We start from the raw sequence: 12,547 nt of genomic DNA on the forward strand, positions 1-12,547 counted from the left end.
CACCAAGAGTAGTATTGTTACGGTCATCACCAATTGTCTTTGAAGGTTACTCTGCCATAGAATATTATCACAGCCCTACAATCATAAATGTCACTTGACAACATATATAACTACCATAAGTCATTGTCTCATTATCATTGCAACATAGGAATCACTAGTCAACTATCACTATCTCATAGAGACAACCATACATCACAGTTACATTGTTGTTTGATGGATAATTTCCTTCTGCAGACAGAAGCAAACTCCCTAGATCTAGTGGCTTGATCTAGAAACAGAGACAAAAAGACTTATGTTTTCCTTAGAGAGTTTAGAATATGGAAGAAAGACTTGCCTAGAGTCCAACGCAAGCTCTCTTCTTCTCCTTGCTTGTATGCTCCAACTCCAACTCCAAATGCTAAGAGTGGAACCTGCATAACAACTAAAACAAGCAAGAGAACTACAGTATACAAATCACATATACTAACATCTCTAAACAATGAGTCAAGAAGGCATTGTAATGCATATGCATAAATGAGACATAAGTAAAGGAAAACAAAGCACTTTTTGTATTAATGAATGTAGGAGAAGATACAACCCTTGCAGATCTTGACCTTGTAGATGTCTCCCAACTATCTTGTCCTCCTTTGCCACAAAGCAAGCCTTCAATCACAACTCAAGTGCATGGATGGATAATGGATCCCTAGGCACAAAGTGTTGAAAGTTGTAACTAGTTTCGGTCTTCATAATTGTATTTGTACCATGAATTGGTGTAATTATTGTACTCAAAAGAAAAAGGGGAAAGATAAATATTTTGTAAAAGAAAATTATTTGTTATAAATGGGTTTCTTGCCCATGGTCATTTGTCCTAGGTCAATCACCCATTGAATGCTCTATGGGTTTAGCATTGAGTCAAGTCAAAGTCATAATGTAAAGACCATTTGAGGGCTCACATATCAAGAAAGAGAAAAATATTTTATGTATAAAGATAAGCCAAGAAACCACCAAAGATCAAGTCGGCCTAGAAGAGGCCCATGCACCCATTGGAAAGCCTACATAAAGAAGAGGATTCGACCTCCTTTAGATACAACAAGAGCATTGAATCCTGGATAAAGTCTGAGGCAATAACGGAAGTGTGAAGGAAGCAAAGAAGGCAACGAAGAAAGATCATGCTCTCTCTGTTTTGTTTTGGATGAATATTTCTCTCTTGACAAGCCATATGTGTGAGTTTCTCTGGAAGGATAGGATTTCCATAGGTCTGAATTGGTACAGGAAGGAGTAGCAGATCTTATTCGTACAATAGAACATTTGTTTGGCCGGCCTGATCTTGGTGAGTTGTCTTGGGCCTAAGGTCTTGGAAGTCCCCTTGAATTGATTCTATAAGAAAAAAGTTCTCTAGGTTTTCCCCTGTTGAGGGGTTTTGCCTTGGCATGGAGCCTATATCTGGTGTCTTTTATTGTTCCGCATTATGATCTTCTTGTTTGGCACTTACCTTTATGATGAACAGAATGTGATAATAATAATGATGAATTAATCTAATATCATAAGAAAGTGTCGAGGTAACAAAGAAATCAATTAATAAAATCATATCTACAATTTGCCCTCGATTTATAACACAAAGCAGCAGCAGCATCAGGGCATAACTAAGAGTCTCCAAAAACCAACCCAAACTCTATGGGAGGCAGTGAATTTATAGGGTAAATGGGGTGGTTTGGGATTTACCAATCTAGGATTTAGATCCACATATGAGGGAGGATAAGTTCTAGGGATAAGAGATAAGACCTCAAGTATAGGAGTTCGAGATCTTGATCTAATAGTAAATAGTTAAAACCACTCAGGAAGCTTCTGGAAAGAGAAGATTCGAAATTATTTTTTATTTTTATCGAAATTCAAGAGCCATCGTAGTTATTGTGAAGGCAACATGTGTTGGTTAGTGCAGATGCTCTATGTACAACTTGCAACAGTGTAGGTTGCATAAAGGGAAAGTGCAATGGGGCCAAAAATTAGGCTTTTTAGCTGTTTAACCCAAAATTCTTGGACCTTTTGGAGAGAAGATATTCTAGGCTTTGTAGGGGATGAATGCAAAGTGTTAAAGGATGATGATTGATCTGGTTTCAAGGCCATTTGATTGAATGTGACAAAATGAACTGTAACAGATTGCCCCCTAAAGTACAAATTCAGAAGCAGTCGCTGAGTACTCAAGTGCTTTACCATGTGACAAGTCTAAATCAAGAATATATTAGTTGAGATCATCATCTGTTACAATACATAAACATCATGATATCATTCTTGAGGTAGGCATACCCATACTCAGCATATATGCCAATTTACATGTGCAATAATCAAAGTCACGTCCACTAATGACAGATTGTGTACCTGTGCTTGGATAGCTTTTTGAATGATCATAGCCATCATACTTTGTAATCTTGTATGAATTCTGAAATCCCAGCCCGGATGGATGAAACTAGATCCAGGGTCTTCCACCACATCACTTGATAGTACAATTCCAACCATGTGAGTAAATGTGTTGGAGTCGAACATGGTAGACCATCTAATTACCAGTCAATGATGTAAGCCATTAACATACGGGAGAGGAACCACTGATAATGATAATGGCCCTCAAGGTACCACAGTACAATCCATGCCATGCAAAATGAATGAGTTGAAGTTGAACACCACACAGAATCTTTCGGTCGAAGGCCAATGATGAGAACCTATCGCCGAAAGTGAGGAAACTTGCCATTGAGGTATGCAAGCTCCAAGGCACTGAAGGGAGTTTCTAAGTCAACTTCCTGGATAATGTGTTGATGTCGACATGAAGTGACCCATTGCAGGAGGGCCTTGATGTATCTCCCATCAATAACACGAAACGGGTATCAAGATTTGCGACAAAATGTGATGATGCAGAGCTAGTTCAAGAGCGGCAGAAATGAAAATAAGGCTTAAGGGTATTGTAGCAGATGTCAACTGAGGGTGGACTTTCTCTTGAACATATCGACGACACTGATATGGAATTGGCAACATTGAATCAAAGACCCATCATGAAGGCTTTCATTAAGGAGTGATCAACATAGAGGCAAGTAGATTCCCCAACCCAAAGCAGTCACTAAGATGAAGTGAAAGAGTGTCATGTTCTAGAGCGACTCGCAACCACTAATAGGTTTGATGTTCAGATTTCCCAATTTCCCAACCATTTCTGACCAGTACCTCTTTATTTTGGACAAGTTTGAGGAGGATAACATATGCTTGATCTATAAGTTCATCCTTCGGATGAATCCTTCAAAGTATTTTTAACGAACCCTGAGAAGGAGTGGTTTGGTTTTGTCATGCTTAACGAGTCCAATGCTGGTTAATAGTTTTACGAGTCCAATGAAGATATAACTCGACTTCTTTGTTTAGAGAGTTTGAAAAAGCGGCAAAAAAGAAAACACTAAGACTTTCCTTTTCGTAAATTCGTCCCCCTGTCCCCACAGCCAGTGCAACATTGGTTTGCACATAATAGAATAGCACAACAATTGCAGCGTGACATGATTGCTCCTTGATAAAGCTTTTGACCCTCGCTCCAAGCTTCTAAGTTCCATCAAAATAATTACACTGAGATGAAATATTATGTGTTTTGGAATGGGGGGGTTGTTGAGAAATCTAGGGCATCGAAATTAAGTGATTTCTCTTCTATTAATAACTACTTGTGAATGTTTTTTACTTCTTAGATTAGGATCTTCTTTTACTTATGTGTTTATAGTGTTATTCTTCATCAAACAGCTACCAATGCATAAACCATAAAGAGATAAGAGACATAGAATATAGGCTATCAGCCAGGGCAAAAACCTCTCCCACTTGAGAGGAAAAACCTGAACAAATTCTTCTTTTTATAGAGACTTCAATTAACGAATACCAAGACCAATACCCTTGACTTATTTACCACTCCAAGACCAAGACACAAAGCCTCCTTGATGAGATTCTTCATGCTTGAACAAACCTTTGCTTCTTCCTCCTCCTCGGCTACCCTTCAGAATTTCGGCCCCTTGATTTAGGTCTGCAATCTTCGACCCTAATTCAAAAACCCTAGTTTCAGCTTCTTGAAAGGTGATACCTTCTAGAAAATGCCCTTGATTCCTTCACTTAGGATAGAGTCTCCTTCTAGCTTATCTCGTCTTCTCTTTTGACTTGCCCTTCTTCAATTCGGTTATCCACGAGGACTATACTCTTCTCGGCCTTTCCTGCAGCAAAATACTTCTCTCTTCTTTCTTTTCTCTTCGCTGATGATTAGGCTCCCTTCTAAGTGATCTTCGCACTTCTTGATTTCAGACCAAATTGCTTCACCGAAATTCTGCCTTCTAAAATGAGGCCGAGCTGCCTATTTATAGTTGTTTCCCAATCAATTAGGCCGACTTGAGTGAGGGTGAGATAACATGTCTTTTGGTGGAGATCATTTATTCCATCTTGTAGCCGACTTGTAGGAGGTGCCTTTGCTTGGTCTTGGAGGGCCTTCTTATACATTTAATGACTTATACAAAAATGTAACATGCCCAAGAAGGGTCCTCTATACATGACATTGACTCAAATTGACTTTTATGACTAGATGACAAAACCTAAAGGTTCACAATGGGAACCTTAACTAAAATAAAATTCCTTGATCATGAAACCCATGATTCAACTACTACAAAAATAATTTTATTTTCTTATGTTCATCAATTACATAAAATCACAATTTACACGTCATTATGAAGATCGAACCTAGTTACACTTTTTAAGAGGGGCCTTCTTATAGCCTTTGGAATACGGATGCTGGATGCTGCAGGCTCTGTTTCCACACGGATACCTGCTCACCTGCCAGGCAGATCCAGTATCATAGAGGCGAAAACCTTATTTCTGCCTTTGTCTTATCAATTAAGGCTGCTGAATTACTAATCTCTCAGCCAGTGTTTATTAAAAATTACCAATTAATTGTTTGTAACCTTGTTATAATTCTGAATACATTGTTACAATATAAGGTTCACTAAGGCATGCACAAACTGGAAAAATTGCACATTATTATCACCTACATGCCAGAAGCTACCATTGGGTTTAAATTAGAGGAGAAGGCAGAATAATTATTTGACACTTCTATTCCAGCAATTACATAATGTTTTTGTCAATACAATGATTATAGGCTCAAATACAGCCATAGAGAACCCAACCCTCATATTTTTTAGAAAATCATCATGATTAGACAGGAGATCATAAAACTTAAAAAAAGGTGAGGGAAAAATCAAAAGAACTTATAGTAGGCACAAGTGGCAATGTAAATGGGGCCAATCTGTTGCTACTCAAAAACCGATGGAGAATTCTAAACAATTCATACACATTCTTTAGTGATCGCTTCCTCAGAAACAAATATCAACAAAAGCTTTGTTTACAAGGTTCAAGTTATCTGCATACTAACACATGTCCAAAATAAAACAATAAATAAATCTCTTCCAATACATCCATGTAGCTTAGATTTTAGCTATTATGGCATAAGATACCAACAACATTCTACCAATAGTGATCTACCATCTAACCACTAGAGCATATTTCCCCAACTGCCTTCATACTTTAGGCTCAGTGTGATCAAGACGATAAACTCCATAACACTCACCTCTTTGAGTTTCTATCACTATCTAAGCTGTCCAGACCTAAGTTTCAAATAAAAGTTACTGGAATTAGTTTACAGACGATCTAGCACGCTGTTATTGAGTATAAGAAAATAGTACCTTAAGATTAATCCATGCATATGGAAGGCCAGTGGAATGGGGGTGTTGTTGAGAAATCTAGGGCATCGAAATTAAGCGATTTCTCTTCTATTGATAACTACTTGTGAATGTTTTTTACTTCTTAGATTAGGATCTTCTTTTACTTATGTGTTTATAGTGTTATTCTTCATCAAACAACTACCAATCCATAAACCATAAAGAGACAAGAGACACAGAATATAGGCTATCAGCCAGGGCAAAAACCTCTCCCACTTGAGAGGAAAAGCCTGAACAAATTCTTCTTTTTATAGAGACTTCAATTAACGAATACCAAGACCAATACCCTTGACTTATTTGCCACTCCAAGACCAAGACACAAAGCCTCCTTGATGAGATTCTTCATGCTTGAACAAACCTTTGCTTCTTCCTCCTCCTCGGCTACCCTTCAGAATTTCCGCCCCTTGATTTAGGTCTGCAATCTTCGACCCTAATTCAGAAACCCTAGTTTCAGCTTCTTGAAAGGTGATACCTTCTAGAAAATGCCCTTGATTCCTTCACTTAGGATAGAGTCTCCTTCTAGCTTATCTCGTCTTCTCTTTTGACTTGCCCTTCTTCAATTCGGTTATCCATGAGGACTGTAATCTTCTCGGCCTTTCCTACAGCAGATAATCCCTCTCTTCTTCATACGTGTGATAGTAGAACCACCCTAAAACAGACCCAAAATGAAGCTAAATACTTCGCTCTTCTTCCTTTTCTCTTCACTGATGATTAGGCTCCCTTCTAAGTGATCTTCGCACTTCTTGATTTCAGACCGAATTGCTTCACCAAAATTCTGCCTTCTGAAATGAGGCCGAGCTGCCTATTTATAGTTGTTTCCCAATCAATTAGGCCGACTTGAGTGAGGGTGAGCTGACATGTCTTTTGGTGGAGATCATTTATTCCATCTTGTAGCCGACTTGTAGGAGGTGTCTTTGCTTGGTCTTGGAGGGCCTTCTTATACATTTAATGACTCATACAAAAATGTAACATGCCCAAGAAGGGTCCTTCATACATGACATTGACTCAAATTGACTTTTATGACTAGATGACAAAACCTAAAGGTTCACAATGGGAACCTTAACTAAAATAAAATTCCTTGATCATGAAACCCATGATTCAAGTACTACAAAAATAATTTTATTTTCTTATTTTCATCAATTACATAAAATCACAATTTACACGTCATTATGAAGACCGAACCTAGTTACACTTTTTAAGAGGGGCCTTCTTATAGCCTTTGGAATACGGATGCTGGATGCTGCAGGCTCTGTTTCCACACGGATACCTGCTCACCTGCCAGGCAGATCCAGTATCATAGAGGCGAAAACCTTATTTCTGCCTTTGTCTTTAAGGCTGCTATATTACTAATCTCTCAGCCAGTGTTTATTAAAAATTACCAATTAATTGTTTGTAACCTTGTTATAATTCTGAATACATTGTTACAATATTAGGTTCACTAAGGCATGCACAAACAGGAAAAATTGCACATTACTATCACCTACATGCCAGAAGCTACCATTGGGTTTAAATTAGAGGAGAAGGCAGAATAATCATTTGACACTTCTATTCCAGCAATTACATAATGTTTTTGTCAGTACAAGGATTATAGGCTCAAATACAGCCATAGAGAACCCAACCCTCACATTTTTTAGAAAATCATCATGATTAGACAGGAGATCATAAAACTTTAAAAAAGGTGAGGTAAAAATCAAAAGAACTTAAAGTAGGCACAAGTGGCAATGTAAATGGAGCCAATCTGTTGCTACTCAAAAACCGATGGAGAATTCTAAACAATTCATACACATTCTTTAGTGACCGCTTCCTCAGAAACAGATATCAACAAAAGCTTTGTTTACAGGGTTCAAGTTATCTGCATACTAACACGTGTCCAAAATAAAACAATAAATAAATCTCTTCCAATACATCCATGTAGCTTAGATTTTAGCTATTATGGCATAAGATACCAACAACATTCTACAAATAGTGATCTACCATCTAACCACTGGAGCATATTTCCCCAACTGCCTTCGTACTTTAGGCTCAATGTGATCAAGACGATAAACTCCATAACACTCACTTCTTCGAGTTTCTATCACTATCTAAGCTGTCCAGACCTAAGCTTCAAATAAAAGTCACTGGAATTAGTTTACAGACGAGCTAGCACACTGTTATTGAGTATAAGAAAAGAGTACCTTAAGATTAATCCATGCATATGGAAGGCCAGTGGAAGTATCAAAAGCTTGCAGAAAACGCTGGCCCAAATCATTGGCAAGAATAAGCAACTGCCCATTGTATTTTTCCTGAAAACTTTTCTTGGCTGATTCTGTTGCAAGCAAATGAGCTGAAATAAGCCCTCCAAGTAGCCTAATATTACACTGCATAAAAAATATATTGCATTAGTCATGAATAAATTCTTCAGCTCTTCCTAAAACAGATGACCGCAACCGAAATCTTTCTGACATGCAACCTACAACTTTCTAATTCAAACCCAACAAAAATGCAAGCAAGCATGTTAGCATCAACCAATTAGTCGTGCCTGAAGAAATCTGTCTCAGAATTTATGTCATAGCGAATGTATGTCATCAGTTTTATGTTATGAAGGGACAATGATTCCCACATACCTCAAACAAGCTTACTCGTACATCAACATCAAATGTAAGGTTTTCCTCGAGCCATAGCACAGCTTTTCCAAATTCCGAACTGTTTCCCAGAACAATTAAACTGCATAGATTATTCAAAATTTCAATATAATGGTTAGTAATCAAAAACAGATTCTTGTCAATCACATTTGCAGAATGTTTTATAAATATTAAATAAGAAACCCCTTAACCACATGCACACCAGACTATCCTAGGAAAAAAAACACAGAATTTCTTTCATCTATGTTATAAATAGTAATAAGAAACACAATGAAAAATGTATTGCATCATAAAAAGAATGTAAAAATGTTAAAAGTTAAACATTGTCAATTTTAAGGGAAACAAACCTATGCACAAGGATGCAGATTTTTTAGAAAGGCTAGAGAGACTTGGAAATACCAGGGGAGGAAACAGCAACAGTAAGTTGTGTGTTGTTGACATTCAGGGATGGGGAGGCAAGCTACTAGGATGGGTAGAGGGACCCCCCAAACTTCCAGGGACGACACAGGGAAAGGTGAGGTATTGAACATAGAGGACCCCTCTGAATATAGAAAGAGTACAGAAAGTATGGAAAAAATTGCAAATTTATTACCAATGAAATCTGATTAATCATAAAGAAACACAAGGCTAGATCAAATTATCCAATTTGAAACTCAAATAGGTCAATCCATACATCCATACTGTTATCACAGTTTAGTTTCAGAGTAGAGGGTTCAGAGGTAATAGCTTGGAACAGTGGTCTTAAGTTTTCATTAAAAGTTTCAGGCATGCTGACAATTAATTTGTCAGCGCCAATTCAAAACATTTGAAACGAAGGCGCTGACAAATCAAATGTCAGCAAAGATTTAAATTTCTGGACAAGCGAGCGCTGGCACATCAGCTTTCCACACAACCTATCATCATTCGACAGATGGCGCTGATCAATTAATTGGTATGACATGTTATTTAATTTTCCCAAAATGAAAATTTGTTTAAATTTCCACTGCCAAAGGTGATAATCATTATCAAAGTGATGGTATGATCGAGGCACGAATGTATGATTGTGATTATACCTGTTTTTTGTTTTCACATGTCTTTTTTAAGCCCGAGATTTCATGTGAAGGGAATCACTGCAGGATTATCATGTAATGTCATTATTTCAATTTGAGGTAAAATATTAGTTAAAGCTTCCCGCATAGGCGTGAACAAATCCCAATTTTTCATCCATAGTTTTTGTTTCTGAAGTGTTGGCAGTTATGGGGAAAAGCAGTCGACTACACAGAGGAGAGCCTGAGGATCCTGAAGCTTTCAAAGTGATCCCAGAAATTCGAGAACAATTTCAACGAGCAGGCTGGGAGGACTTTTGTTTCAGGGGTGATAGTTTTCATGATGGAGTTGCTCAAGCGTTTGCAGAAGGTTTCGATGGCTAGGGCGTCAACACTGGTTGAATCTCCTTTTCAATTATAGAGGAAACAATTGCAGAGGCTACAAGCCTCCCAAGGGATGGGGATCGATGGTTTAAAAATCGAACCTTGGCAAGTATTGATATCCCTTTCTTTTTGAAGGATGAACAGAAAAACAAGCCATGGTGATTGGGAGTGCAGAGATCCTGGCTCAAATCTGAGTGGGACCAAATCCTCAGGATAATTCAAGCCTATTTTACCTACAAGGAACGTTTCAACAGGCTCAGCATGTATCACTTCAGGTTTCTCGCTCATATTTCTAGACAGGTTAGAATGAACGTGCCCTTCTTTTTGCTTATGAGTCTGAAAAAAATGTCAGCAAGGATTCGAGCTAAACCAACTACATCCCCTCACTAAGCTTTCCATAAAATCCTAATTAAGCTTTTGATTGTAAATCATTTGAAAAAATTTAATAGAACCTAGGAGCAATTTCTGTTTTGGGGGGGATTCATAGAGTCAGCATCTCCTAAATCCAAAACTAGTAGCAAGAAGAGGAAACGAAAGAAGCCTATTCATACCTCTAAGATCCCAGAACAAGGAACCTCATCTATTCAGACCAGGAGCAAAAAGAAAGAGTTGCTGACGAAAACCCCTATTCCAGTCCCTGAGTTAAAGAGGGTTTACACAACAAAGGGTAAAACGATTATGGAGGAAAAATCCCTATCTCCTCCTCGAGATCCATCTCCTCAGCTGCCAAAACAACATGTGAAAGTTTCAGAGGATCAACCAGCTAAAACAGGGGAGGGTCAACCTAAAACAGAGGAAAGGATGATTTTAAATGAACCCACTCTAGCTGAAATATATGGGGTCAGAAAGCCTCATACCAGGCCAATAAATAAAATAAGGCTTAAGTTCAAACTCAAACAAAACCCTAACCTGCAAATCAAGTGATTGATGTGGATGATACACCTTTAAGAGACCTAATGATAAACAGGGAGGTGGCTTCTAGCTCTAAGAAGCACAAAGGTCAAAAGAGAAGAGAACCTGGCCCCAAGGCCAAGAAGATTAAGAAAGGGAAGCCAAGTAATGTAGATCTTTTGTTGGAGGCGCAAACAAACTCAAGTAGGGTTTTGTCACAATGTTGATCACTAGTCCGTTGTTGAAATATGTAACTAGCTTTGGTCTTCATAATGACATATGTAATCATGATTTTATGTATTTGATGTAATGAGAAAAATAATTTATTATTGTTGTTCTTGAGGCATGGGTTTCATGCTCAAGGAAAATTTATTATGTAACGAATAAAATATATATAAATAATGTAAAATAATGTAAATAGTAATAATCATAAATAATGATTAGTTAAATTAGTAATTAGGCTGAAGAGGAATGTCTAAATGAGACATGACTCTTCGTGAAGAGACACTTGCCTAATATAAAAGCAAGCCTCTCGTTCTCATTGTTATTCTTATTCATATATTTAATATAATATTTGTATCCTCATGGATATCTTGATATTCCAAGTCTTTTGGAGTAATTAATCTGTAGAAAGAACTTTGTTCACTTCATTTGGTATCAGAGAAGTTCGGTCCTCTAGGTTACTTAACCGGTGCACAGAGCTCGTTCTCTTATCCAGGTCCTTGGCTATCGAAATTCATCAACTGTGTTGCCGTACAATTGAAGCATTTTGCTCAAAATTTGGGAGTTTCTCCTTTTCTCCGTTTTTCTAGGCCTTTGGCCATTAAAATTAAAATTAAAAGAAAATTCGCTAGTTGACCTTTGGCCATAAAAAAATTAACCAAAAAAAAATATAAGTAAATAAATTAAAAAAAGAAGAAGAAGAAAAAGTAAAAAAATAAAAATAAAAGAACATAAAAAATCAAATTATATAAAAATAAAAAATAAATTAAAAAAAATTAAAATCACCTGGTAGAAGCCCGTGGTTTTAGAAACAACCCATGGTAATTGCCCATGGTATTTTAAAAGTAAAAGAAAAAACAAAAGGGATACAAAATCTCATACCAAGTGATATTTAAAACTTTTTACGTGGAGAAGCCCGTGGTTTTAGAAACAACCCATGGTAATTGCCCATGGTATTTTAAAAGTAAAAGAAAAAAACAAAAGGGATACAAAATCTCTTTACGTGAAAGGTAAGTTTTACTTTTTACTTAAAAAGTTTGGTGAACATCGTGACCTTGTCATATGAAAAGACGTGACCTTTATATTTATTAAGTGTGTTGACATCATAAAAATTTATAATATTATAAAAAAAAGTATTTAATATTTAAGAAGTAAAATGGAGACTAGTAATGAAAGGTTTCCTAAAACCTTTAGTAAATGTGTTGACACACTATTTAAAATCAAAGGATCACTCGACGGAAGAGATATCATAATCTCTATCAGTCCTGCTGAAAAAAGCAATTATGTTAGTCCTAAATGTGCTAACCAATTGGTGATTCCTGAATCAAATATAGTTGAAACGAAATTTTTTGGCACATATGACAAACAATATGACATAAGCAATCTACACCTAAGTATTGGAGATTACACTTTTACTTCGCAATTCACCGTGAAAACCTTATTTCTTGACGATAGTGACATTGTTTTGGGATCACCCTGGATGAAAACTCTAGGATCTGTCATCTTAAATACGAAGAAAAAGTTTTTAACATTTTCTTACAAGAAGAAGAAAATAACACTCCAAGATGTTACGCTGAAACCAAATTCAGTAACACCAAAAGATATATCAGATATTTCAAAAGTAATGTCTCAAGAAGGAAAAAAAGTATTAAAA

The 12,547-nt window shown here is 36.9% G+C and overlaps 1 protein-coding gene across 6 annotated transcripts in view; it reads right to left on the reverse strand.

The window, feature by feature from the left end:
- The window catches only part of LOC149206929 (Glycosyl hydrolase family 47 protein), a 309,288-nt gene that overhangs the window by 212,495 nt on the left and 84,246 nt on the right, over window positions 1–12,547 (reverse strand). For all 6 annotated transcript variants that reach the window (XM_089395623.1, XM_089395621.1, XM_089395622.1 and 3 more), the window contains exons 5-6: window positions 8,354–8,453; window positions 7,925–8,107 (exon numbers count right to left, since the gene is read on the reverse strand). In XM_089395623.1, the coding sequence (XP_089251749.1) occupies window positions 7,925–8,107; window positions 8,354–8,453 (283 nt within the window). The remainder of the gene's footprint in view (window positions 1–7,924; window positions 8,108–8,353; window positions 8,454–12,547) is intronic.

This window comes from Pinus tabuliformis, chromosome 1_2, assembly GCF_031772625.1.
Source record: "Pinus tabuliformis cultivar Carrire ecotype Pingquan chromosome 1_2, CPIR1, whole genome shotgun sequence".
NCBI lineage: Eukaryota > Viridiplantae > Streptophyta > Pinopsida > Pinales > Pinaceae > Pinus > Pinus tabuliformis.